At 43.2% G+C, this 27,439-nt stretch overlaps 1 protein-coding gene across 2 annotated transcripts; it reads left to right on the top strand.

Moving 5' to 3' along the window:
• The first annotated feature begins 347 nt into the window (after window positions 1–347).
• ARPC1A (actin related protein 2/3 complex subunit 1A) lies at window positions 348–21,059 on the top strand. 2 transcript variants are annotated; one of them, XM_025204553.1, is made up of 11 exons: window positions 352–505; window positions 1,888–2,050; window positions 4,455–4,558; window positions 5,280–5,384; window positions 8,101–8,323; window positions 12,106–12,213; window positions 16,347–16,559; window positions 17,917–17,992; window positions 18,206–18,399; window positions 19,404–19,494; window positions 20,688–21,059. In XM_025204553.1, exons 3-11 carry the CDS (start codon window positions 4,495–4,497, stop codon window positions 20,724–20,726), a joined length of 1,113 nt encoding a protein of 370 aa, XP_025060338.1. In that variant the 5' UTR covers window positions 352–505; window positions 1,888–2,050; window positions 4,455–4,494; the 3' UTR covers window positions 20,727–21,059. The 2 variants fall into 2 exon arrangements, with proteins under 2 accessions (XP_006024007.1, XP_025060338.1); XM_006023945.3 differs by lacking the exon at window positions 1,888–2,050 and having other exon boundaries at window positions 348–505.
• Window positions 21,060–27,439: the final 6,380 nt, after the last annotated feature.

Genomic DNA, 27,439 nt, shown 5'->3' with positions numbered 1-27,439 from the left:
TTGATTGGGCAGGGCTGAGGAGCCCTGCTCCTCCCCAGCCCCAGCTGCACCCCAGCACCAAATACCCCTGCAATGACTTGCAAAGGAGCAGCAATGCACTTGCAACCCCAACCCGCGCCTGCGCAGTACTCCCTCCCTTCACTACCCTCACTGCGCAGGCTCCACTTTGGCCTCCAAGCTGCCCGCACTGCGCATGCTCCTACTGTTCCCTCAGTCCCACACCGCTCGCCTTTTCCCCTGGAGAGTGCGGAAAACGGCTCGTCTTCTATGCGCATGCGCACGGCGGGGAAGGGGCGACTCCCGGCATCTCCAAGCCCTCCCCCACACCGCCTTGCCTCCCGCGCGCAGGCGCAGTGCGCCCAGGGGCTCCTGGCCGCCGCGCAGGCGCAGTGGCAGTTTCCTGGATCCCTTGTCAGTGCCGGGCCCTGCCGGCCGCTCCCTCTCCGGCCTCGCGTGGACTGACCAGAGTCCGCGGGCCGCCCTCCCCTCCCCTCTCCCTCACCAGGTAAGCGCCCTCCGCCCCCCTCACGACAGTGGGTCCTCTGAGGGGCCTCGCGCCCCTCCCCCAACCCCCGCGGGGGTGCGGGAGGGGGAGGGGCAGGGGGTGCAGCCCCTCCCTCCTCGCAGGGTGCATTGGGGTGCGGGAGCGGGAGGGGCAGGGAGGTGCAGCCCCCCCCCGTGTGGGGGTGTGTGGGGGGGTGCAGCCCCACCCCCTCCCAGCCCAAGGAGTTTAGGAGCGGGGCTGGGGGGGCCCCAAGTCGCCTTTGGGGGGTGGTCCTGAGGAGCAGGGGAGCCAAATGGGTCAAACGAGACAGGTGGGTGTAAGGGACGGAGGGCGCATCTGCGTCTTCGTCCCCGTGCGGCACGGCGCTGGAAATCAGCGCGGCGGGAGTGAGCGTCCAGTCCCCTACCCCAGGGAGGACGCGACGGGCATGGCGGCGAGTCTCCGGCTTTCTTGTCGTGGTCGTGTGGGCCCGAAGGGTCGCGACGCTGCTGGGCAGAGCGCACCGAGTGCCCGGGGAGCGGCAACGTCCTGTTTTGGGGAAATCGCTGGTGAGGGCTCGGCGGCACTGTGGGACTTGCAGCCCGCGTGAAGTCTGAGGGTTGTGACACGGCGGACGGCACGTGTTGGGTGCCGCGGGAACAGCGGCGTTTTGGAAAATAGCTTTTTCGGGAAATAGCCGCCTGCTCTGGGTGAGGGTACGAGAGCGCTTTGTGCGTCGCGGCGTGCCTGGTCGTGGTCCGCGTGCACAAGAGCGCTGGACATGGAGGGCCACGACGGTGCTGGATAGCGTGGGTTGAGTATCTAGGGGACGGAAATGAGCTCACCTGCCATGACAGCTCCGAATTAGTCGCAGGCTTCGTCTTAGTCCGTGTGCGTGCGAACCCGGGAAATTGAGCGTTGACGCTGCTGGACAGGGCGTGTTGAGCGCCGAGGGACCAGCAGCATCCTAGTAGAAAATTAACTGGTGGGGGCATGACAGCGCTTAATGAATCGCAGCCTTGTCTTAAGTCCACCGGCGTGCGAATGCGGGAAATCAAGGGTTGTGGCTCTGCGGGATAGAGCGCGTGAAGTGTCTAGGGAACGGCAGTATCCTCGAAAATAGCTTTTTTTGGCAGAGCGTTGTCTGACACGGATGTTATCGTGGATCGAGAATTTTGCTGCACGTCAGTAACGCTGAGGAGTTGTGGGATCAGCTGGTATGAATGAGAGCGCTGCCCTGGAAACAGCTGCGTGGTGCTTAGGGATGAGTATAGCTAAAAAATTGCATGAAGACTTTTCAAGGGGATGGTAAAAAAATAAATCAAGTCAGGAAAAGGAGATTGCAGATACCAAATGAGAACAGGGCATGGAGGTATTCTTTTTTTTTTTCTTTCTTTTTTGAGAATTGTTTTGATGACCCTCCCAAACACTACTGTCACTCGATACAAGTGAAGACAGCTTGAACATAAGCTCATCAGGAGGATTTATTCCCTGGAGGGACACTGTCAGTTGGGAAGAGTGGATCAAAATTCTCTTCCACCTTTGGGGAACAAGAGAATATGTTAGGTTAGTGCTGAATATGGGGGATCTGTCTAAGGTGAACAACAGTTGTCATGAACTTTTTTCATAAGCTTCAGGACCAAACACAAGGATCATGAGTAAAATGTATAAAGTCGATGTTATGAAGACAGGAGTGTCTCTCCAACACATGAGGCCTGTGTATTATGAAAGTATCAGATTATGGTAGGAACAGTGGTTTGAAATAGAAAAATAGCTATTTTTTATATATATTTGGCACTGTTATATTTTGGGAAGAGAAAAAAGGGCTGAGCAATCCTTGCTGGTGGAACAGCTTTTCCACATTTTCTGTATATGGAAGTGTAGTGCTACCAGCAAGCACTAATACAAGAACCTGGAAAAAAGCGATTTGCCAACACATTTTGCTTAGATTAACAAGTGGAATCTCAAATCATGGTTGCCCAAGGTCAGAGGTGATTCAAATTCTTGCTAATGAGTGTGAAGGCATAACACCACTAATTATTTTGGTAGTACTGGATAAACCTCTTTAATAACAGTTTAGATTCATATACTAGAATACAAACAGTAAAAGAACATGTTAGGAAGATCATGGGGCAGTTAAAATTACAGCTGGCATTTTATTTATATGAAGTTTTTAGCAATTTGTTTCCCCTCAGAATGCCCTTTTAAGAAGTAAATTTACCTGATGCTTTCCTAAGTGCAAGGTAATGTAGCATTTAAGTATTAGGAAAATAACCTGTTTTCAAAATATTTGCATTGTTTTAACGCGCTCTGACTACGCCTCAAGGCCATAGCACCTTTAGTACACTTGTTAAACTAGTGTAAGTTTAATGTCTAAACTCAGTAAGAAGTTTACTCATCTTTTAGTCACTCCCAAGTTTCTATTGGGTTGCCATTCATTTCCTGTTTGCTTCTGAATTCCTACCTTGCCCTACAGTCTCCACCCTCTGCTAACATGGCCATACTTGGGTATGTTGCCATTTCAGACTCTAATGGATGTGGGAGTCTTGCAATGACATCACTAGGATTTTTCTTTTTAGATGCATTTTGGGCAGGGGCGGGGGGTTGAACTGAGCCATTAGCCAAAGAGCAATTGCTATGAAAAGTAGTAGGAATGTGTGAACAATGGAGGGAACTGGCAAATCCAGTCATAGGCACTTAGGTGTACATATTTTGAATATTACAGGTGACTTAAATTGCTGTGATGTTATCTGCCGCCCTTTCTGGTTGTTTTTATTGTATGCTTTTGACAGTTGTGTGTGTGGAACATATTAACCCTGAAATTGCTTTCTATATGATTACCAGTATGCTTTTCAGTTGCATTTATTCAGTGGATCTGTTTTGACACAGTTGTAAATAAGGACAAAATAAGATTTTAACTTTACAATTAGTGTAATATTTACATAGTAGAACATATCACTGTAGTGTCTAGGTTTCTTGGGGGAAAAAAATTCCGTGAGCCAAGCATTTCCAGTTATTTCATAGCTAATTAGAAGTAACTTCTTAGTGTACACGTGTATAGTTTTATTGCATAGCGTGTCAAAATAATGTAGTTACATTTCAGTGAAATGTAAGTGCATCTATATATTAATCTGAAAATTATACAAGTCAGGAAATTAAAGGAAACTGAATCTTTCGTCTGTATGCTTTCATTAAGTAGGATCTCAGAGCAGTGTACCAGAATCTCCCTCGAACTAGATAATCTCTTTCTAAAATTGTTCTAGTTTCATCATAAAATTATTTAGGTTTATTTAGACTGGTGGTTTTCAACCTTTTTAGATTTGGTGTACCCCTCAATAGACTTGAGACACCCCTTGGGAAATGCCATCTCTTAGTTTTTCCTCTTTTTTGACTACAGAAAAATAATAGAGCAATTCTTCTGTTGCAAATAACTTGGACCACAACAGGTCAGAATGTTTTTGGCACTGTGGATTCCTGCTTGAAAACACTGGGTTTATCTTATGAATCATGCTTGCACACCTGCGAGTGCCGAGATGGCGTGGCACGCCATGGAATCCTTGACAGGATCTCGGAGCACCGCTGGGTGCTGTCACACCCTGGTTGAGAATCACTCATTATTTAGACATTTCAAAACTCTGAGATGGCCTGGCCTGTCTTTCTTTTACCTGCCAAGATATGTGAAGAAGCAATAGTTATTTCCAGTTCTTACAGAGTGCTCATTATCTTTTATTTTAAGCACAGAAAAACAAAATTAGTTTGCATACCAAAGTAAATAGGTTCTTTACACATACTGAGATAACAAAGGCAGCTTTCTGTTAAGAATCTGTACTCCTACTCCATTAGTAGTCATCTTGCACAAATAAACTACAGTAGTGGATGGGAGGGAAGAACTTTGGCAAGTGTTTAAAAAATATGGCTTGGCATAAATATGTCATTTAAAATGTTATTTTTTCACTCTTACATCTTTCAGCCTTTTCACTTTTAAAACATCAGGATATCCGTTATTCAGAATGTCCCTACATCAATTTTTACTAGAACCAATAACCTGCCATGCCTGGAACCGAGATCGTACTCGTAAGTACCTTATTTTTATTTTTTTCCTTTTATAGTTACTTTGTGCGCGATGCAAAACAATATATTTATAGAAATTTGACCTAGAACTTTGAAAAAGAAAAAAATTATCCAGTAGAACATGGCATCAATTATGAAACAGTATTAGATGCATGTTGTTCCTCCTGCCTGCTCCTTCCAAAACTACAAGATGAGCTATGATCTTTTAAGTCCTTTACTAGATTTTTGTCATATAGGAGACTAGTCTTGCAGATCATTTGCACAGGTGTCCTGAGAGCAAAATCTTAAGAATTAGGGTAATATCAGCTGCCCTGCAACTTCAATTGCACTGTTACCTTCCGCTTACTCTCATTTTTAACTCTCTTTTCCCCTGCGCTAGATCTAGCTCTTAATACCCTAATTCTCTCCATTCTTATTTGGATTATAACCTTCAGTATTTTAATGTTTCTTTTGGAGTATTCGGTAGTCAGTCACCACACAGATGTAAAGTTATTTAGAGCTTCACCAAATAGAAGATTCCCTAAAATGCATTCTGAACTCTGGAAGCAAGTTTCTTTAGTCAGAATTCTATGTTCATGTGATTTAATCCCCCTGGCCAAATTGCCTGGTCTTTTATGTAACATTTTGAAACCAAGAAATGCAAACTTTTGAATGGAACTTCTTTGCATATAAAGAATTTGGGATAAAAATGACCTTGCTTACTTCTTGATTATCCCCCTGGTAGAGATTGCCATTAGCCCTAATAACCATGAAGTTCACATCTATAAGAAGAGTGGAAATCAGTGGGTGAAGGCTCACGAGCTGAAGGAACACAATGGACACATTACAGGTATGATGAGCCTCGTAATACAGTTATGGAAGTGATTCATTTTGTTCTTAAGGGTCTTAGAAACTGTATTTTGTAAGGTAAAATGTGAAAGGAAGATAACAGAAAATAACTCTGCAAGATCCTTTATATTCTGTTGAAAGGTAGCTCTTATTGCTACAGTTAGTCCTTGATGTTTGCTGCAGAGTGGAAATTCCACTGCAAATTGGTTGAATTTTATGAAAGAAGGTTTTTCATTATAACAATACAGTATTCTTTTTAATACTGAATTCAGCAATATGCTGTCCCTGTATTTAATTTGTATTGACCCAGACTTCTGTACTGGTAGTGCCATTCTGTATTGCAGAAGTAGGTAGCGAGGAAAGCCGGAGTTGGTGAGGTTTGGCGGCTGGATAAAAGGTTGAAATGTATTTTGGCACAAAGGGAGATATGTACATGTAAACACTTAAATTGGCATCTCTAGGTTTCTGTGCATCTCTAGGATTGTCCTGCATTTGCCTTTTAAGTTAAATTTCTTGGTGCTTTTTTGTTTTATACTCAGAACAAATGTAACTAGTTAAAATAGGCATTAGCATTTGCTGTATCCATACCAGCCACAAGCTGTTCTCTGCCTACTGGTGGCTACAAATAGCACCAGACAACAACTGCGCACCAGAATGAACGCACACCGGAAATCCATCAAAGACAGAAACACCCAATTACCGGTGGGGGCACATTTCTCACAGGAGGGCCACTCTCTCTCCAATCTCTCAGTCCTGATCCTCAAGGGAAATTTACACAACACTTCCCAGAGACGAGCCTATGAGCTGCATTTCATCAACCTGCTGGATACTAGAGATCATGGACTAAACATAGACATTGGATTTTTGATACATTATAATCTGCCTGGCAACTGACTCCCCAGCCCAGCCCAGCCCAGCCCCTGGCTTCTTTACTTTTCATTCCATCCAGGAAGAGCACACACCAACTGCTGCAGCTTCCTGAGCCTGACGAAGGGTTTTTGAACCCGAAAGCTTGCTTAATAACTATTCTCCAACCATTTGGGTTGGTCTAATAAAAGATATCAAATTCACCCAAGGAACCTTGTCTGCCTATATCCTTAGACCAACACGGCTACAACCTAAACCCCAATAGCACTTTGTAGCACTTTTGCCAAACTTGCCTGCCTCTTATTAGCAAGGGCTTAACAGTCTACGGTCTTTCATGAAAACCGAATGTTTTACCTGGTTTAATGGACAAAAGATTTGGCATCCTCCAGTGGCAATGCTGCACATTTTAGTTGTACATTTTGCCACTAGCAATAAGCCAAATGTCTCATGTCTTGGGATAAAATTTCCCCTGCTTTTTCTGTGTTTATTACAGAAATCAATATTGCATAATACTGTTGTTAACATTAAAGTATTAGGGCCTGTGATGTTTTAAATGAAGAATTAACATACATCTTAATATGAGCTATTTTGCTATTTTAACATTTAAAAACTTGTTTTTAAAATGAGCTAGGGAAGCTTTGGACAGTAAGCTTTCTAAAAATAAAAGTTCTAAAAATATTAGGTCTCTGATTCTGCCATGTTTTTCCTCTTGAGTTTTGTTTTTGTATCTTCCATTCTCTTTTTCCTAATGGCATGCTCAAGGAATAATCTTTCAGTACTGAAATAAAGCTGTTAAGGAAAGTCTAAATATAACTTTGTGACAGGAGACTAAGGATTGCGCATACTGTCTTAAAAAAAAGATGCTAAAGGAAAGAGAGGAAATAACACTGCTAGGAATCTTCCCAATTGAAAACATCCATCATTTCATAGGAAGACAGAAAAGGTTGGTTAAGTGGTTTATAGCCTGTATTTGCTCTTTTGCATTAGTATGGAATGCTATGGCACAACTTAGAGGCATGAAGCAAACATAAATATTGTATTACTACATAAGGACTGCTAATTCTTTGTAAAAGCTAGCACTGTCTAATTTTTAGGCCCTGAATGCGTGGTTTGGCAGCAGCAAGTAGACAACTATGCTGAAGCTTTGGGAAAAGATTAAATTTACTGATTCTTTAGCTATTGAAATAATGGGCCTCTTACTGAAATCAGTTGATATTCAGAATGGAGATAGCGCGGATAGTATGTCATAGAGCAATGATTCTCGGCTACAGTGCTCTGGCCCGCTGGGATGCCTTGATCTTTTTCAAGGGTGCTACAAGGTGCCATACAGTGTTAATGCTGTTAGGTGTGCAAACATGACGTCCAGATAAACCTAGAGATTTCAAATAGGAATCCATAGTATCAAAACCATCCTTCCCTGTTGTAGTCTTTCTGAGTTATTTGCAACAGAAGAACGGCTCTATTATTTGTAGTCAAAAACTGAGTGAAAGCTAAGAGCTGGCACTTTCTGAGGGGTGCCTCGAGTCTATAAAAAGGTTGAAAACCACTGTCACAGAGTCTGTTATGAGCACCACCTGCTGATCAGCTTTCAAAGCTTTTTCCTTATCCGACAACCTACGTTCCAAAAAAATCTGTTGATTGAAGGGGGATATGAATATGGAAGTCAGGAGCTGCAACTTTTTGAACATGATGGCTAAAGAATTAATGATCCGGGAAACCTTAAGATAATGTCTTGATGGCTGTCTTCATGGCAAAGGCAATAGATGTGGTTTCCATTCTGGGTTGCATCATGGTAAACGAGGGTTCTACGGGAACTGAAAGAAGGTATTAATATAAGGTCTTTGTTGCAGGTATTGACTGGGCGCCCAAGAGTGATCGCATTGTAACTTGCGGTGCAGACCGTAATGCCTATGTCTGGAGTCAAAAAGATGGTGTGTGGAAGCCAACCCTGGTGATTCTGAGAATTAATCGCGCGGCCACCTTTGTGAAGTGGTCTCCTCTGGAGAATAAATTTGCTGTAGGAAGTGGAGCTCGTCTTATATCAGTGTGCTACTTTGAATCTGAGAATGACTGGTGAGCAGACGAGACACATTTTCCATTAACACGTGAGGCAATACATTGACCTGTTTCTTTATTCCTTGCTGTATCCAAAAATACAGTTAGTTGACCACAGACTTGCTTTTAATTGCAGGGTTTTTTACGTAGGCTTTCTCAAAATGTTCAGTGCTGTAAAGGGTACATATTTCCACATCATGTTGTGTTTTAGTTAGGCAACCTCCATGAATAGCAACACAACTAATTTCATGGTTGTTGCCCTGAAAAATGTGTTCTTCATAGTATGTGTGTACCCTCTGCCTGGAGCCCACAATGTCTTTACTAGCAGTGTCCACTAGAGGCCACGCTGTTGTACTGTCTTCTTGAGATCATTGAAAGAACAGCAGCCACAACTGCTATTCAGCTTGAGAGTCAAAGCAATCACAGCATTTTAGTGACAGTGCTTTTTACTACTTTACTGTTTTACTTCAGTTTTTCTTTGCTAGTTGGCAAACACTTCATGTGGCATAATAAAAGTTAACTTCAGTTAGAAGAGCCGATTTTGGAATTCAGTCTTGTGGGTTGGGGAGTTGATCCCCTTGCTTTCTTAAGTTGTTTGTGCAGGAGAGCAATCCCCTTGCATGATGGATGTGATGTCTTTATCGTCAACAAGAAAGCTGTAGTCCATTGTAGAGCACAAACTGCAGATCCTTCAAGAAATGCAAGGAGAAGACTAGGAAATCAAGGCTGAAGCTTTTTTCTGACATAGAAAGCGATGAACACAAAGTTGAATTGAGAAGCACCTCACAGACATTAAACTCTGCCATTCTCACTTTTGTCAAGAACACAAAACACATTTAATGATTGTCATTTAAGATCTGAACAGACAACAAAATTCTCTCCTTGTGAGAGTGCTCACCAGAATAATTAGACCTGTGGCAGAAAGACTTATTTGTCACCCTTTTTTTTAAGATATGGATTGCTAGCTAACAAGTGGTTCTGGAAGAGTACAATACTTTCAAGGGGACAATCAGATTTTATAGTGAAGTTTCCAGGAGAGGTTACATAAGAGTCTTATGTTTTTGGGTCAGCTGTTTGCAAAATTTCCTTACAGGTGTGGAATGCAGCTAGCACAAGTGTATGTTCATTTGCCACAGGGATTGCCAAGTGAGACTTTACTATCAGCATCTTGTCTCCCCAAAGAAGTGCAGACAGCTGTTTAGGACTTGCCTTTTAGTGGTAAGGACATACTCAGGGGAACAACGGATAAGACTCTGTACTTTTGGGGAAAACAGTAGAACCAGGCTAAGATCCTTGAGTCTCAGGAACGAAGGCACACAAATCACAGCTTTTTGGCAGTCATTTGCTCCTTCTTCATACATCTATTATTAGAGGTCTTCTGAGCAATTCCAGAAGGGAAAAAACTACTTCATATTTGACTGTTGTGTGCCAAGCCAGATAGGCTCAGAAACATCAAATTCAGTTTGACAACTAAGCATACAAGATCAGTCTATTTAGATTTATGGCCATTTCTTCCCCACCCATCCATTTTCTGCCTCTCCCTCTACTTCCACAGAATTACAACAGAGTACTGGGTCTTGCTAGTCAGTCAGAGGACTATGCCATTCAATCACAGATCCATATTTCATATCACGCCATATCCCGGCTCTCTGAAAAGGTACAGAGAAGGGCAACAAGGATAATTTGTGGAATGGAGGGGCTTCCATATAGGCAGAAACGAAAGATGCTAGTCCTATTCAGTTTAGAAAAGAGGTGCTTGGTGGGGACACAGTAGGGTTTACAATATACTAAATGGTAAAGAGAAATTAAATAGGGATTGATTTACTCTCACAAGACGAGAACTAGGGGTCACCAAATGAAACTAGTAGGTAGTAAGTTTAAAATTAACAAAGGAAAGTTATTTTTCACACACTGTGCATTTAGAGCATGGAACTCGTTGCCACCAGATGTTGTGAAAGTTGACAGTTTAGCCAGATTCAAAAAGGGATTGGAAAAATTGTTGGAGGAAAGGTGCATCAGTAGCTTTTGAGCATGGGAGTTAGGGTTACAGCCTCTGATTCAGAACTTCCTAGACTTTAAATGCTGGTGGCTGCAAGTGAGAGAAGAGAAAAAGCCCTGGTCATACCCTGTTCCCTCTCCCTTTCAACATCCACTTTCTGCCACTGTGTGACAGGAGACTGGACAAGGTGGACCTTCGGTATGACCCAGTAAATAGCAGTTATGTTTTTATAAATGTGGCTTTTAATTGTTTTGTAGTTTATAACATTCTGAGTAGCTTCCATCCAATATGAGTTTGTACAGCTTTCATAATAATTGGGGATCCAAGTTTTCCGTTCGCAATGGAAAAACACAGCAGAACCCATTTTTCTCATTTTAAGAAAAACAACCTGGACTGTTTTCTTTTAAAAGAGAAACCTGTGGGAAACAGTGGGTTTCCCCTTGCAGGCTGGCAGACTTCCAGCCTGCAAGGCGCTGGAGGGAGCCGGGGAGGACGATCCAGGCAGGGGTGCCAAGTGCATGTGCACATGTTCGCATCCACATGGCTGCCAGGCAGCCTGGAGAGCAGTTCCCACAGGTGAGTCTGGTGGTGGCAGGGGCTGGAGGCTAGGGGCAGTTGAGGACCCATAGTGATGGAGATGGGCAGGTCTGGGGCTGCTTCCCAGCCCAGGCAGTGTGTGGGGCCTGGGGCCTGAGGCTGGGCCTGGAATGCACAGCCACAGGGCCTTGGTGGGGAGTGGGACAGAGCCACAGGCAGCTTGTCGAGGGGCTGTGTGTACTCCTGAGGGGCATGGGGAGCATGTGCCTCCCAGATTTGTGCATGGGGCAAGGATGGAGGTATGCTGGCAGCTGCAGGCTCAGGGCTACCCACCCTACTGCCCTTCCCTTGGGGTCTCCACGACCCAGCGGGCAGGACCCAGCATAGCAGGACAGAGCGGGGTGGGGAAGCTCAGTGCCCCATGAGCCCTGTGCTGTCCTGGTGAGGTGCCCCCTGCTTGCCTGGCAGCAGTGGGGGTGTCAGCGCAGAGTTGTGCCTCTCACTGTTCCCAGGCGGGCCAGGGGTGCCTCACCGTGATGGTGCGCAGCTTGCAGCTCAGGAACAAGCTTCCCTGCCCAGCCCTACTGTGCCCTGCCGTTCCAGGTCTTGCCTGCTGGCCTGGTCGGAGGTGGGTCTTAGGGTTTTTATCAGAGAATCTGAGGTTTTTAAACAGAGTAAGCCAGAATCCCTGTAACAATTATGAAATAAAATGATCAAAAAAATTAGTAACCAGTAGAAAACGCTTCAAAATTCTCTGCAAAAAGGGTGTACTCATAATGTCCTAGAAAAGAAGGTAATTGCTGCTGATCTTATGATTCAGCAGCGAGTTCCTGTTCTTGGGGGTCTTCCGAATGGGGAAGCTACTACATCAAAGTCAAGTTAGTGAGATCACAGCTGGAGGAGTTAGCATTGCAGTTTATTAAAGTGTTCAAAAAAAATTGGTTTCAAAGGCAGATCTGCCTCGGTACAGAAGTCTGTTTGTGATTTTTTGATTGTAGTAATTGATGCCTGACAGTACTACAGATTCATGAACTGGATTTGTGGAATCTGTAATCTTTAATGCTTTTTTAAAAATGATTTTATAACATTTCAAGCTGAATAGAAGGTGAAAGGAAGGAGCAAAATGTCAGTTCTGTTACAAGGCTGGTATATTTCCAGTCACGTGCCAGGGAGATTTCAGATGTAGGAGTTCTGCTGCCTGCTGTTCTAGTCTTTGGTTAAATGTATGTTTTTCTATAGAAAAGTTTTGTTTCTTTTTGTGTAGGTGGGTGAGCAAACATATTAAAAAGCCTATTCGCTCCACTGTACTTAGTCTGGACTGGCACCCCAATAATGTCTTGCTAGCTGCTGGATCCTGTGACTTCAAATGCAGGTGAGAGTCAGTAAAATATTTTATAAGAGGTTTTGTGTCAGTGGTTCAGATCATTGAGCAATAAGACTGTATTAATCCTGTGTACACCACCCAAATAGAAAACAGGCCATCGCATACTAAACTACAAATAGTTTTGAAAAACTGAAGAATCTTTGCCCCTACACCTGAGCTTTGGCTGTTTAATGTTTATCTGCACGAGTCAGTGTTACTCTCATAGAGTAGCGCTTTTATTTACAAGTTCTGCTTTCATGCTTTATATTCGGCTCCATGCTGCTCTCAGTGTGAAATCAGACTGACAGGCACCATGTATCTGAAATAGTCTAACAGTGGCCAGAGATCTTGGTGTAGAAGAACTGCACACTTGGGCCTAGATTGTCCAAGCCTGTTGGTACAAATGAATCTCTGCATGTAGTATCTGTTAAAATTAATGTGAATCAGTGTCAGGGTCCATCAGGGAATGCCCTGTGGAGTCAGGGACTACAGAGGCAACTGCACGGTGACAATATGTTGTTCATATTTTACATAGTCATCTGTACCTGGTTTAAAAAAAAAAGTGGGGGGGAGTTATTTATCTTATAAGGTAAGTATTAAAGCTTAGATATAGGATATGTATTCAAAATGGCTCCAAAGACAAAAATGCTAGGGCCAAATGTTATACACATATATGTTCGTACAAAATTAAATGCAACAATCACTTGAATTTTGAATGTTGCCTGTCACTTTTCATGCGAGTTCCTGTTTGCTGGACAAAGTCAAGCTTGTTTAAATTGTCCCCTCCATGTTTATTGGCTGTGGTACATATCAACATTACATGTCCGAAGCCACCCTCTTCTCTAAACAGTCTTCCTTTGCTCTCCAGAAATGGATGCATTCCAGGTGCAAGTCTGCTTTCATATGTATTTGTAACAGCGTGGGTTTGATTGAAATCAAATTGGTTTAAATCATGATTTAAATCACTGGTCAGGAAGCCTTTACTTAATTACTGTTTTCTGCAAAAAGTGCATTCTTGTTGTTTGATATCCTTTATTTGTATAACTTCTTGAAACTTCGCTCTTTTAGAGAAAGGTAAGGGCTTGGCTGTGTGCACACAAACTTGCAGCGAGACAATAGGGCTGATGGATGGGTAATCATGACTTATCTCTCATCTCCATATACTGCTGCTAACAAAGATGTTATCTCTGGAGACAACAAATTCTCCCTATGCCTAAAGAAGGGCGTTTGTGCCTGAAAGCTTGCAAAGAACAATTTTTTCCAACTATTTAGTTGGTCTAATAAAAGATATCACATCTTCCCAAAGAACCTTGTCTGCCTATGGTCTCTGGAGAGAGAAATCCCCAGTTTGAGAACTCAAACTAAGCACCACAGAGACACTTAATGGGATCTTTTAGAGTGAGCACTGAGTCCCATTGGGCTGAGTGTTTTTCTTTAATCTTCACTAATCTATAGAGGAACCACCTGGAACCCCATAAGATTGGGCCCCTAATATAGTCCGTGGCCTGTTGTGACCGATTTGTAAAACTTCTAAAAAGGTTACATGAATATATTGTCTCAAAAATTATATAATTAGAAGTTATAATTCAGATTCCATGATAATATCTTTGAGCTTTAATAAATATTAAATTAAAACTATATATAAGTTTATTTTTAAAGCATCTTAAGAAAAAATAGGATTAAATAAAAAAATCTGATTTAAATAAAAAATCCATTTGTGTTTTTTTTTTTTTTAATTGTTGACTTTTATCCACCCTCGTTTGTAAAGCATGTTAGGACCTTGTAGGATGAAGGCTGGAATAAATTGCTTTGATATTGCCACTTATGGTAGGCTTAACTTTTTTTTGTCTTGGTACTTTGGGTACTTTTCCCAATGCTGCTTGCATTTCAAAAGATACTCTGTATACCCTTTGACTGCCCCCAAGAAGTTGGAATCAAATACCTTTTATAATGCCCTGTTTGGTATAATTAGGCCTCCCTAAAGAATGTCAAGAGGTGATGTGGAAGTACCGTAGATTGCAGCATCTTTCAAGGATTTCCTTAGAACAGAATAATGTTTTCTAAACACTTTCACTTTGTACTTTTTCTGCTGGACTCTGCCCTGCATTTTTATTCCTTTGGAAATGGTCTAGCCGGGCATGGGATCATTCTGTCTTAATTTTTAAAAGTTTACATTATGTGATGGACCCTATAACACCAGCTGCATCTGATCGGAGTGGAAGAAATTTCAGTGTAGGTGCATCAAAGGAAAAAAATGTAAATATCTATTTGCATTTCCAAAACTCTTTGTTGTATTGCCTAGAGCAGTGATTCTCAACCAGGGTGCCCTGCAGTCCCCTCAAGGCTGATGCAGGGTGCCACACAAAGTTAGCAGTGTTAGGGTTACAAACATGATTTCTAAAAGAAATCCATAGTTGTGGTCTTTCTGCATTCTTTGCAATGCTCAAACTACTCTATTATTTTTCTTGTAATCAAAAAAAGAGGTAAAACTAAATCGGGATTTTCTGAGGGGTGCTTTGAGTCTATCCAGATGTGACTTGAGTCTAAAAAGGTTGTGCCACTGGCCTAGAAGCATTTTTTTTCTTCACTGAACAGTGAATAAACTTCTCTTGAATGCTGGTTCCAGGTGAATAGTTAGTTATATGCCAAGAGTAATAAAAGCATCTGGGCTTGCAGCACGTGTCTGCACGGATAAGTGGTTCTGAAGGAAGTTATTAAGTGGATCAGCCAAGCTCAGCACTAGCTAGTCGTATACATCAGATCAAGTAAGCAGGAGACATTTTGGGGGGGAAGGTGAAAGGAGCTGTAGGTTGATTGGTATTTAGTAACATTTAAGATGGCTGTCTTTGCTGAGCCATATGGTCTCTCCTCTTACTCAAAGAAAAAAGAGAGAGAAGGAGTATAGCTAACAACTCATAGAAGTGTGTGTCATGTTGTAGCTGGAACTGTGTTGCTGTGGAGATAAAGGTCATATTCTGGCACTCTTTTGAATATAGAGACTTTCAAGCTGATATTGTTTTAATTCTAAAGCAGAATGGTTCAAAGAGAAACCTTGATAAATGAAAGGATTTTTTTAAGCACGAGTCACTTTCCAGTTCTCTCATTAGCAGGGACCAATTTATTCTTCCCTTGTATCAAAGACTGCTGCTTTTAATATATGATGCCCTATTTCCATACATTAACTGAGCCTTCCTCCTGAATTCTTGTAAATGACTTTTATGTACAGGTCTTATAGCTAACTCCATTTTAAACCGACAAGGCTGATTTAACTCGTGCTTAAGAGTTCTGAGTTCTCCGATAGTTCATATCTGTTAACACTATTGCAATTAAAACCTTTTATTCCTCTTCTAAATTAATCAGATTTATTCAGTTATTTGAAAAGCGTGTCTCATTAATGCATAGCGTATAAAACAAAATGTTATTGTAACCTCCTTTTTAAAAATTCCTCTTCATTTCTAACTATGACCACAAGCCTTTGACCACTGCTGCTCTTAATCTCAATGTTTCACTGTGGGTATAATGATGAGGTTCAAGTAGAACAGTCTAACTGGTTCGCTTCTCCGGGTCAGTGGATTAGCTACTGTTGTAATCCTGTGTTTGTGACGTCATAATAACTTCCATGGAAACAGCCAAGAACACCATATTGTGCCATTCCCGAGTCATGTAAAAGGAATTTGATTATAGGAGGAGAGTTTCTATTTTAAATACATCCTGATAAATAAGTGCTGGGAAAAGAAGTTAAAAACGCTAACAGTTTAGGTTTTGATGCATTCTGGGCGTATCTACATGAGACGCTACTGTGCATAGGTGGGTGCTAACCATGATATGATGCTACTGCACAGTAGTAATCAGCTCCTAAGCAGCAGCATCTGGAAAAAAAGAACATTACTATGCAGTCATTTAGTACTTGCTTATGCAAATAATAAATGACTGCGAAGTCTGCTGCCTATGCAGGTGCAGCCTCTTTCATTCATCCCAAAGGCTACCACCCAATAGTAGTCTGCTGCTGAAAGAAACTGTGAACTATGACCTCTTAGCACACTATAATTAGCATGGGTCCTAGTGACTCCAACGTGAGATTTTTACACAGTTGAAGTGTGTTTTTTTCTTCCCGTTACCACTTTGGTGTCTCTTATTTGCAGAGTGTTTTCTGCTTACATTAAGGAAGTGGATGAAAAGCCAGCCAGCACACCATGGGGCTCCAAGATGCCCTTTGGTCAGCTAATGTCAGAGTTTGGTGGTGCTGGAAGTGGTGGATGGGTGCACAGTGTCAGCTTTTCTGCCAGTGGTAACCGCCTCGCCTGGGTCAGCCATGATAGTACCGTGTCAGTTGCTGATGCATCAAAAAACATGATGTAAGTGTTCTTTTTTATCTTTGTTTTTAACCATCTGATGTGAGGGCAATGCAAACAACCAGTTGTAACACAGGCAATGAAGCTGTCATTTCCGGGATTGTTATATCCAGGTCTGGAAGAATTTTAGTGTGTAAAACTGTCCCTGGTGCCTATTCAGGATGGCTCTTAAAAATTAAAGAAAAGCCATCTTCCCTCTCTTACTGCCTCCCCTGCCCCACCTTTTTCTCTCCCTTTTGGGGAGTTCCTACAGCAGTGCAGTTTCTTTGTTTTTGAAACTAATGCTGGTGAGAAACTCTGTTCCCTTGTGGAATGGCTGTAAGAGATTTGAGAGCCTTCCTAATTCTTTACACATCCACTCCTTGTTTGATGGTAGTAGCAGGAGCTTTGGGAATAAGCTGTTTGTTCCACAAAAGCTCCATTTCATACCTGTCTTCTTAACACTTTATTTATTAACAAGGCTTATTACATTCTCCAACCCGATAAGAAAAAAAATACATATTTTACTGCCTTTCTGTATTTGTATAATCTAAAGACAGTTTTACAGCTCCGCTCCCTTCTCTTCAGAATGGAGAGAGGAAATCTTTCTTTTCTGGGGTTTGGTGAACAGAGAGATCTAGAAGATAATCCAGGCACAGCTGTGTTTAATTCTGATATGGTGATGAACGCAGTATAAATAGAAAGATGGTTAAATAATACTGGTGATCTAGGACATCAAAAATATGGCCTGTTAGTTCATTTTCTTTGAATTTGTTGTAAATGTGAAAGATGAAGTCCTTTAATGTTGTCAAAAATGCCCAGCTACTCCCTTTTGAAAGGGAAACTACCAGGTACCTTAACCACTGTTTTAGTTCTTGGTGACTTCATAGAAATGTGACTTTTTGTCTTCCCAGTTTGGGCCTTTTCTGTTTAGGAAATATCATCATTGCTGGAAGTTAATGTTTACCCTACTGTCTCTGCTTGCATGCAGAAAGCTATATAATGTCAACTCTCAGCCTGGAAAACCTTTTCCAGTTAAAACTGGCTCCTGCTACTGGCTACATAACAACACAGTATAAAATACTGTGGGATTTTTATAGACATTGACTACTGTCTTTTTGTATTCTCTTCATTAATTTCCTGGGGCCATGACATTGGTTTAAGGCAGCAATAGATTGTATAGGACACTTCCACTAGGCTAAAGCTACTTGTAGGTAAACCACAACCTGCTTGTGTCACTTTAATGCATCATCTTATAGTAACTGGGTTTATACTGACTTCTGTCCTAGTAGCCGTGTCTGAGAATGGGCCCTTTTGTATCCTTTGAAATGAAAGAGGAGTTTCCATGAAGCCTGCCTTTAACAATGTTCTTATGTTTTAGGGTTTCACAGCTGAAAACAGAGTTCCTCCCACTCCTGAGCGTATCATTTGTCTCTGAGAACAGCGTGGTGGCAGCTGTAAGTGTCTCTTGTTTTCTCATTGTAAAATGTGGTAGTGCTTTAGCAAGAGGGTAATGCACACATTATGGAGTGAGACAGTAATAATAAGCTCTTCAAAAGCATCTCAGCATTAACTGCTTTGCAGCAATGAGGTCTAGAAGTAAGGACTCTGCTTCTAATTAGCTAGATGCATATTTTTCCTTGATGTGTTTTAATGATATCTCTTTGCAGGGTCACGATTGCTGCCCTATGCTCTTTAACTGTGATGAACGTGGTTCCCTGACCTTCATTTCCAAACTAGACATTCCAAAACAGAGCATCCAACGCAATATTTCTGCTATGGAACGTTTCCGAAACATGGACAAGAGAGCCACTACAGAGGATCGCAACACTACTTTGGAGACGCTGCACCAAAACAGCATTACGTGAGTGCCTGGGCATCCAGAACACTTTGGTTTGCAGCACATATTTGAGACTTTCTAAAGGTCTTGAATTTGTGATACCGGATCAGATACATGTTCCAGGCCTTATCTTATGCTGACAGTTGCCTATTCTTAGTACTTCGTAGGAAAGTAAAATGTCTTATTGTACCAGGCGAATTCTGTGGCTCTGTGCACAGGTGGTGACTATTGGGAAGCATCTTTTCAGACATCTTGGGCATGCATCACATATCATGAATGAAGAGATCTAGTTGCTCCAGTTTTTTCCATAATTTGATGAAAGTAAATGGTTAACATTTGTACACATCATTTCCATTTACTCAGATGTCACGATTGTCACAATTCAGAGCTGTAGTATATGATTTATATGTTGAATCAAGGACATTTACTTAGAGCTACCAAACCCAGAAAGAAAAATTACCTAACAAATCATCTCCTATTGTCTCATTTAAAAACTTATTTCAATGTTTATGATTCTTCAAACAAGTGAATACAAGTTAATCATATGCGATGTTCCTGTTGGTGCCTGAAGTTGTGCACAAAAGGCACCCATTTCTAATGCAAAGATTGCTTAAATTATACATGCCTTATAATAACGCTGGGTGCTTTTCCACATCTCTCAAGTGCTACCTCCCATCCTCCTGCCTTGGCAGAACTGCTTAGCTGTTCTCGCTCCTTGAAGACATGAGGCAGGGAACTGTCTTTCAAGTTCAGGTTCCAAAATAAAGCTGACAAAAGGGTTCCAGGCAGACACTGCGGTATCCTTTTCATGTAGTGCTTTGCCTGCTTTTCTTTTCCAAGGAGTCTGTCAAAATCTGGCAGAAGGCATATGTGAAACTCATGTCACTCTTCTTTGGGGAGAACAAGGATAGAGCATTTCTCAAAGCCGTACATATCCAGTGTTCTGAAACACATTTCATGTTGCCTGCTACTTTCTGGTGCTCTAGTTTTCAGGGCTGTCTCACAGCTGTCGCTTCTTTGTTTTTCAGCCAAGTGTCTATTTATGAGGTAGACAAACGAGATTGTCGCAAGTTCTGCACCACTGGCATTGATGGAGCAATGACCATCTGGGACTTCAAGGTAGGCTTTTATTACTTCGTGCGACCTGGGTGCAGTGTTAGTCGCTTTGTTTTTCTCTGGGCATTGCCTCTAATGTAAACTGTATTAGTACTGGGGACTCTAGACTCTGGCTCCTTAGGACTGTTTAGAAACTTCTTAGGGAAGATAAATCCCAAAATCAACAAACGCAGAAGTATTTTGCTGAGCAGATGGTGCTAATCCAGACTAATTTTCTCCTGGGACCTCTCATATCCCTAAAGAATCCTGCTAATCCTCTTCTCTTTCCAACCCCCATATTTCTTCAGATTTTGGCTACAAGTCTGGTGGCTAAGGAGGGCAGAATAATTGTTGGAGCAACAAGAAGTCCACAGTGCCTTTCTTTTTTTCTCCTTCCCGTGGCACTGTGCTTAATGTCTTTGCAACACCCAGAGTCCACAGAGATTTTTTTTTCTTTGAAAAGAATGAGTGGCAAGAAAGCACCTGGGGAGGAGGGGGGAGGGATACAGGAAACTTAAGGTGGAAAAGCCTGAACGGCTTTAAATATTTCAAGCTTCTAGGCTGATTTTTACTTGTTTTAAAACAACAATGACATTCTTCATGGAAAATAGAGGTTCTGATTACATTTTCAGCACAAGATCCCATAGATTGCTACCTGCCCTTCCCACAGTAGGTTGCCCTACTTATTAGAAACATAGCTGGAACATATTAGGAGTAGGGCTCCATCAATTTTATGTTTCCCTAAAAAACTTTACACGTGCCCTCTTCTCTGCCAGAGGTGCTTCTGTCAGGCTAAATGTCCTCCAGGTTTCCTGTTCTACTGCTGATAGGCCGGCAGATGTCACTCTTGGCCTACTCGCCCTCTAGTTGAGGGCTAAACGCACAATTTTTGCAAAGGAGCTGTTGGTTGCTTTTCTGCTGGTGGCTGAGGCCCTGGACCAGGGTTGGGGCCAAATGAGGGAATTCTATTTTGGGGAATTGAGATTAGATTTAATCTTTCTAAAAAGTGCTTTAATCCATTTTCTGGAAAAAAATTGATGTCTTATGTAGCTGGGAGCTCAGAACAGATGATCAAACTGATCCCTTCTGGCCTTAGGATATGAATTTAAGGAACCAGAATCTCCTGTTTTTCTTTGTCTTGTTCCATCATATATTTTTGCTTGAAGGCCTGAATAAATTTAACACAGGATGCTGATTAACATTTCCTCTCTCCCAAGACCTTAGAGTCCTCTATCCAAGGTCTACGAATCATGTAAAGACGAATCTCCGTTATCTAGCATGACAGACTGCTTGACAGAATGCAGCTCCAGCATCTGCAAAGACCTGACAAGGGATGAGGAAGGTGGATCATTTGGAAGCTCTGAGAAAATATGGCTTGGCAGATTTCCTTTGAAATATAAATTTGGTGACGTGTTGGTTTCAAAATCAGCTGTGATTGTCTTTTTTTTTTTTTTTTTTTTTGGTTGTTTCATTCCATACTTTACCAAAGCTGCTCCTTAAGTAGTTTATTGCAGGAAGTTATGAATCACTAACTTAAAAGGGGAATTTTATGTAAATTGTCTGCTAGAAATTAAAAAGAAAATACAGAATGTGTCTGTAGTTTGATTCCTCATTAATGATCACTGAAATAGGGCTGAGTGCATGGTGGAGGGGAAGAAACATTGAAGGGTTCTTCTCTCTCAGCTGTTGGAATTCCCCCTTTTCAGTTAAAGGCTTTTTGCAAATTTCTTGGTAAGGATGAATCCAACCAGACCTCTTTCCAAAGGAAAATCCTGCTTGTGGAAAGTTGTAATTTTAGACGCTGAAGACTGTTTCACTGGTTATTTCCGGACTGGGTGGTCCTGTCTGCCTTGGCACTTAACAAGGAGTAATTGTAGCAAATTAAAACCAAAAATCCTTTCATTATCAGCTTAGGCAGGATTTAGTTCTCTGAAGGTAAATTAAATGACCAGGATTATCTGTAATTGCTTTCTAGGACTGTGCAGGACAGCTTCTCAGATATTGTCTTAGACACTGCGTGCAGCTATGCAAGCACGTGTGCACATACGCATGCACACACACAAGAGAGAGTGAGAGAGAACGTTCAACCTTTTATGATCAACATGGAAATGTGGCTTGTTAAACAGTATAGACATGGTGCCAGCTTCTTCCTCATACAACTAAAGTCATCTTGGACTGGCTATATTTGTAGTTCCAAGGCTTGATTAGCTATGAGATTTAGTTATGCATAACTTTTACTGTGCCCACGTTTGGTTTAAAATACTGTAGATTTCAGAGACATCAGGGCTGGAAGGGACCTTGAAGATCATCAAGTCTAGCCCCCTGCCTAAGGGGCAGGAAGTCAGCTGGGGTCACAGGATCCCAGCAAGATAAGCATCCAAACGTTTCTTGAATGAGTCCCGAGTAGTTGCTTGCACCACTTATGGAGGGAGTCTATTCCAAGCCTTGCTGTGAGGCTGGCAGTGCTGCTAGGGGGATTATCTTGCTCTGAGCCATTTGAATTGCCTCTCTCATGGTTTGGGAGTTTTGCATTTTCAGCGTAAGAGATGAAGAAGTGTAAAAAAAACCAAACCAAACAAACAAAAAAAACCCCAAAAACCCCACCCCAACAAAAAAAGGCTGACTAAATTTACCACTTCCTCTGAAACAGTCCGTAGCTTGATAACGCTGCTCATTTCTTGCCTTTAAATGGCTGGAAAGGTAGAGTGAAGGAGTTCCCACAAGGCCTGGGGCCTCTGCATACTTGCCAGGGAACTACATCTGACTCAAAGATGGACCATTTGTGGTAAGGTCTCTGACAATTACAAAAATGCCATTTCTCTGGAGTCTCCTTTATCTTTGCTGTTTCCCGTACCACCTGCTGCCCATTTTGCAATTTTTACCCCCTCTCAAAAACATAATATCATGGGTTGGTGTGAGCTTGTTCAGCACCTTCTCCAAGTCCAGCAATTTGCAAAGTGCGATAACCAATTTAATCCTTAGTTCACCACACTTTCTTAGCAGGTGTCATCTGAGACTGTGCTTTAAATAGTGGTGAAATAAACCTGTGACGTGACTGTTGTATAGACATTATCATAGAAATCCTATCATAGAAATTACCTTGAAAGATCAGAGTCCAACCCCCCTGGTCTGGGTCCCCTGTTGTAGATGGGGAAATTGAGGTACAGGTCTTTCAGAACTTTTCGGACCAACAGTGGTCCATGGACCACAGGTTGAAAACCACTGCCAAGTATTAATTGTTGCAGGCACTGCCAGAGGGAGATTGAACATGCTGAAATGATGGCACTGATGTCCTGTCAGTGTCCTGACTGCTTCCTGCGGGTCTTTCAGAGAAGAATTCAGGTCTCTACTTGCTAAAAGCCTTTCACAAGATGCTGTTGGGTGGAGGCCATAAAAGAAGGGGGGAGGGGTTGTCAAAGGTAAAGCACTTCCATGAAAAAAAATTGATTTTGGAAGAATTCACTCCAACAATTCAATGGTCCATTTCAGACATGAAAAATGTGTCACGGTGGAATGTCCCAGGAGTCTGTATTTATGACGGTTGTTTAAGATATTTCATCATCTTGAAAACAGGGTGAACAGTGATAAAAGCTGAATACTGCCAAATAATTTAGGTTCCTCAAGGCAAGAGAAAACAGCCACTGTAGGAAGCTAATCCAACTGGCTGCACTGGGCATCACAATCACAGACCAAATGAGCTGCAGCCAAGTACACTGGGTGGAATACACTGAACCAGCACTATCGGCCGGCCAAGCTAACGGAAACCATTCAAAGACCATAAAGGTGGAACTCTGCTAAGATATGTAGGGGTAGCTGAAAGCAACCAAATGATTACATGAGGAATGAGATGGAAAAGAGCAAAACTTGCAATAATACATACGGCTGGATGCTGGTCACCCTGGGTAGACAAGGTTCTTTGGGTGAATCTGATATCTTTTATTAGACCAACTTAAATAGTTGGAAAACAATTATTAAGCAAGCTTTTGGGTTCAATAACCCTTTGTCAGGCTAAGGAAGTTTCAGCGGTTAGGTTGTAGGAAGAGCACACGCCACACCCCTGGTCACCTTGGGTCACATTTTCAAAAGTGTTCTGGTGATTTAGAAGCTTAAGTGTCTGTGGAGCAAAATGAGATTTAATTTCCCAAGCCCATTGGATGCTGCTGGAAGTGTTATCCCTCATTTCCTAAAAGCTGTAGCAGACACCAGGGTTCAGAAATAGATGGCACAGATGAAAGGGTGTGAAGAGATTCTCTGAAGGCAGAATGGAAAGCTAGAAAGCAGTGCCCCTGTTGAACAAGCTCCACTTACAAAGGAATGAGCAATCTTATCAGCTTATTGTCCTACACCCCACCCTGGCTGTAAGACTATACTGCTGCAGCGGGTTTATTGTCAGCTGATTATGTGTGCATCCTGCTCGGTTGTCTGCGTGTCTTCCTGAGCTGGAACTGGATCCACAAGGAGCATAAACAGACACAGAGAAATTGCAGCATTTCAAGCTGTTACTTGGTGAATACCTTCCTGAAACGGGAATAGAAAGCTCTGCCAGTTGGCTGTGGAACGTCAGGTGAGTTGAGTGATGTGTGTGACCTGCCGTGAGCCCCTTTCACTTGGATTTCCATGAGATTCCTTGCAGTAGGGATTAATACGGCCACGCAGAATGTCATTTCAAATCCAGTTTGCTTTCCACTACGCAAGAAGTCAGTTATACGGTTGGGCCAAGTATCAGGAGCAGACAGCCTTCATCTTGCTTCCTGCAAGAGTCCAGAGCTGTCAGAACGGGCAGCCTGATCTTGACTTTATGCTCCTAATTTGCTCACCCCACATCCTGTGATACTTCCTTCAGTAAATCAATCTCCTCTTGCTTGCGTTATGCACGGGCATGAGTGCCAGGCAGGCTACGGTCAGGCCTGAAGCAAAACGGCTGAGCCACTTTCAACAAGTGGCTCCTTTCCCTGCACGTGTAACTCATTTGTTGCAGCTATAATGGAAAGTGCTTTGGCTTCGTTATGATTTTGCCTGTAGCAACTCTGTGAAAGAGCTCTTGGTCTCTGAAGGAGCTGTAGTGCTGGCTGGGCCTTGTGCATTCAGCTGATCAAATTACAGGGCTTTGAACTACAGCGTGTTGAAAACGGAGGATGGAGCCAAGTGGGTATGACAACTTAAAATTGAGCCCATGATTTTAGATTCTGATCATTTTCATTGTGCTCTTGCTTTCTAAGTGGGCTTCCAGCTTAGGTGGATCTTCTTTTCCTGTCCTCATCCTTCACAGGCTTCTGTCCATCACCCTCTCTTCTGAAACTTTTCATATATTGCTTTCTTCTGGCCTGAACCTTTTCCTGCCTGCTCTTCAGGCATCCTGGCTACATGCCCAAACATCTCATTATGTTGGGAGCCTTTGTTGGGCCTGGGCAGTCTGTTCTATTTTCTTATCTAGAACAAAGAGGTCTTGGGCCTCCCAAGCACAACTACAGTAGAAGCAAGAGTAAAGGTATCTCAAGGTGCAACCAGATGATGGATGTCATAGCTCAGGCTTGATCATCTGTTTGGGGCTGAACAGGCTGCAGGGGTCTGAGCCTTCCTCTGAGCATTGTATTAAGCTCTGTAGAAGTCCTCATCAAAGTTTAGGCAGCTAGAGCCACCAAATTGGCCCTGCCTGATTGTAACCACTGCTAGGCATGTGAAGAGGGAAGGAATCAGGGTGGTGTTGAGGATTGCCGATGCTGCCTCTGGAAGCAAACAGCACAGTGCACGTGTGATACATGCTTGTAGCTTGCCCTGTATAATTGAGGTGCGAGCCCTACTATGGGAACAGCATTCATGCTCCATTTTACTGGGGTTAGGCTGGGCTGAGGGAGCGGAGCCAGACCAGCTAAGTAGTTTGGCCAAGGTGCACGCAGTGATTCAATGGCAGAGCTAGGACTAGACCCCAGGAGCCCTGGTACCCATCCCTTCTGCTAGCAACCCCCACTTACTCTCCTGCAAGTTAGACAGCGCCACGGTACCCTGGAGAAACACTAGGTTGTTCCAGGAACCGTGCATATGCTGCAGTGCCTGTTTTCTGTCCTTGTGAGTTGCAAAAGAGCTGAAGAAGCATAGCAGGAACCCAGTCATGATCAGAAGCAATGAGGAAGTGCAATAGCAGATAGGGAACTGTGCAGGGTGATATTCTTAGCTCTGCTACTTTGAGAGAGGGGTTCCTTGCTGCAGAAATGAAGCTGACCTGTCATTTGTTCTCAGCCATGACCGTGCAGCACCGAAACATGCTGAAATGTTACAGGCAGATGGGTATTCTTAAACACGGGCATATAGGGGAGAGCCTTCTTGTCTGGTGCTGGAATAAACCTGCTTTCTTTCTCAGGTCCCCCGTGACTGGTGATTAGCTGCACTATTCCTGTAGCCCGAGATGCTCTGGTTGCAAGGAAAGGGACTCAGCTTACGGATAGCCGTGTTCAGGACAGGGCTCCCCAGACAACAGCTCGAAGCAGCACAGCTGAGGTACAGCAGCTTCTAGCTACCAGCAGGACAGCGTGAGGTTTGAGGACATGAAACATCAGGTGAACTACAGCTCTCGGTCTTGAAGTATCTGTTGGCCTGGGTGGTCGTGCATTACGAATCAAATCGGGTGGTGAGGAGTGGGGCAGCTGCCAGCACGTCTAGGAAAGTTTTGTACTCTCCCAGCCCATGTAGCCAGGTCAGTTATGTGCATCTGAAACAGGGAGGCCTGCTGCCAGGCTAGTCTTGGAGCCATCCCATCGTGGGGGCTGCAGTGGTGGTGTCCCCCCAGCTTAGGCTGCTGCAGTGCTCCGTGCCTCCTGCAGGCACTGTGCTATTGGGTTCAGCTGGGATTCTGCTGGAGGGGGTGAAGATGAATGGAATGGGGAAGCAGTCAGGACACTCTGGTAGGACATCCATACCATCATTTCAGCATGTTCATCCCCCCTCTGGCAGTGCCCATGGCAATTAATACTTGGCAGTGGTTTTCAGCCTGTGATCCATGGACCCTTGGGGGTCTGCAAGCCACATCAAAGGGGTCCATTAAAGATGACTGATCAATCAAAAGTATGTAAATACCGACACTTACAATTCAAAGGGGTCCGTACCTCCATTTGAAATTTTTTAGGGTTCTGCAAATGAAAAAAGGTTGAAAACCAACCAGTGCTATACAGCATTACACAGGTTGGCTGTGGACACTTTGGTGGTGACTGCTTTGGGAATGCATGTTGTAGGAGTGAGCAGAAAATCCTGTCAGTGTATTATTTTGTGCCTTTGATCACACTCTGGTGGCTTTTCACTTGCTAGATAATTTAAGAAGGAAAGAAGAGACAATTTAAGGAGGAAGGGAGGTGGGGTCAGAGGAATCCCCTCCTGTATTATGATGAAAGCTATTTTAAATCCGTTATATGCTAATGAAGCGGGGCTTGGAAGGAACTGTAGGCCTCAACCATCCTTAAAAGAGCAGACTGCCCAAGTACACTGCTCTTTCAGCTGGTTGGCTTCAAAATGCGCAAATTGAGAGCATCCCTTTAAAGAGTTAGAGCCAATGTCTGCTAATCTTGCTCCAGATGTGGAGCACAACTGCAAGCTGTTTCCTCCAGAGACCGGAGTTCGGGATTCCAGGGTTCCTGGGCTGGCACTGACAGGGGTTGGAGCATCGGAGGAAGCTGTTTCCTATGCTGCTTTCACTCCTTGTAATAACTGTTGCAGAGGGGCGTAGAGCTCTGGTCGGGGCAAGTGGCTGCTGGAGGTGGTGGGGTGGGGGTGTGTGCATGACTTTTAGTGACTTTGCATGCCAATTATAGCCTAAAAGCAGCAGGGGAGGAGGTTGGGGTTGCTTTTGTCCTGTGGCTACTTTACACCACAGCATCAGAAGAGACCACAAGATACTTCTTGAGAATTGTTTCTCCACAACTTCCCCTTCCCCTCCACCCCCCTGCCACCAGCCTGGGGCTGCTCCAGAGCAGGCCAAGCC

The sequence above is a fragment of the Alligator sinensis genome, unplaced genomic scaffold, assembly GCF_000455745.1.
Source record: "Alligator sinensis unplaced genomic scaffold, ASM45574v1 scaffold402_1, whole genome shotgun sequence".
NCBI classification, from domain to species: Eukaryota; Metazoa; Chordata; order Crocodylia; family Alligatoridae; genus Alligator; species Alligator sinensis.
The sequence above is the reverse complement of the archived record's forward strand: the minus strand, read 5'-3'. Positions and strand labels throughout refer to the sequence as shown.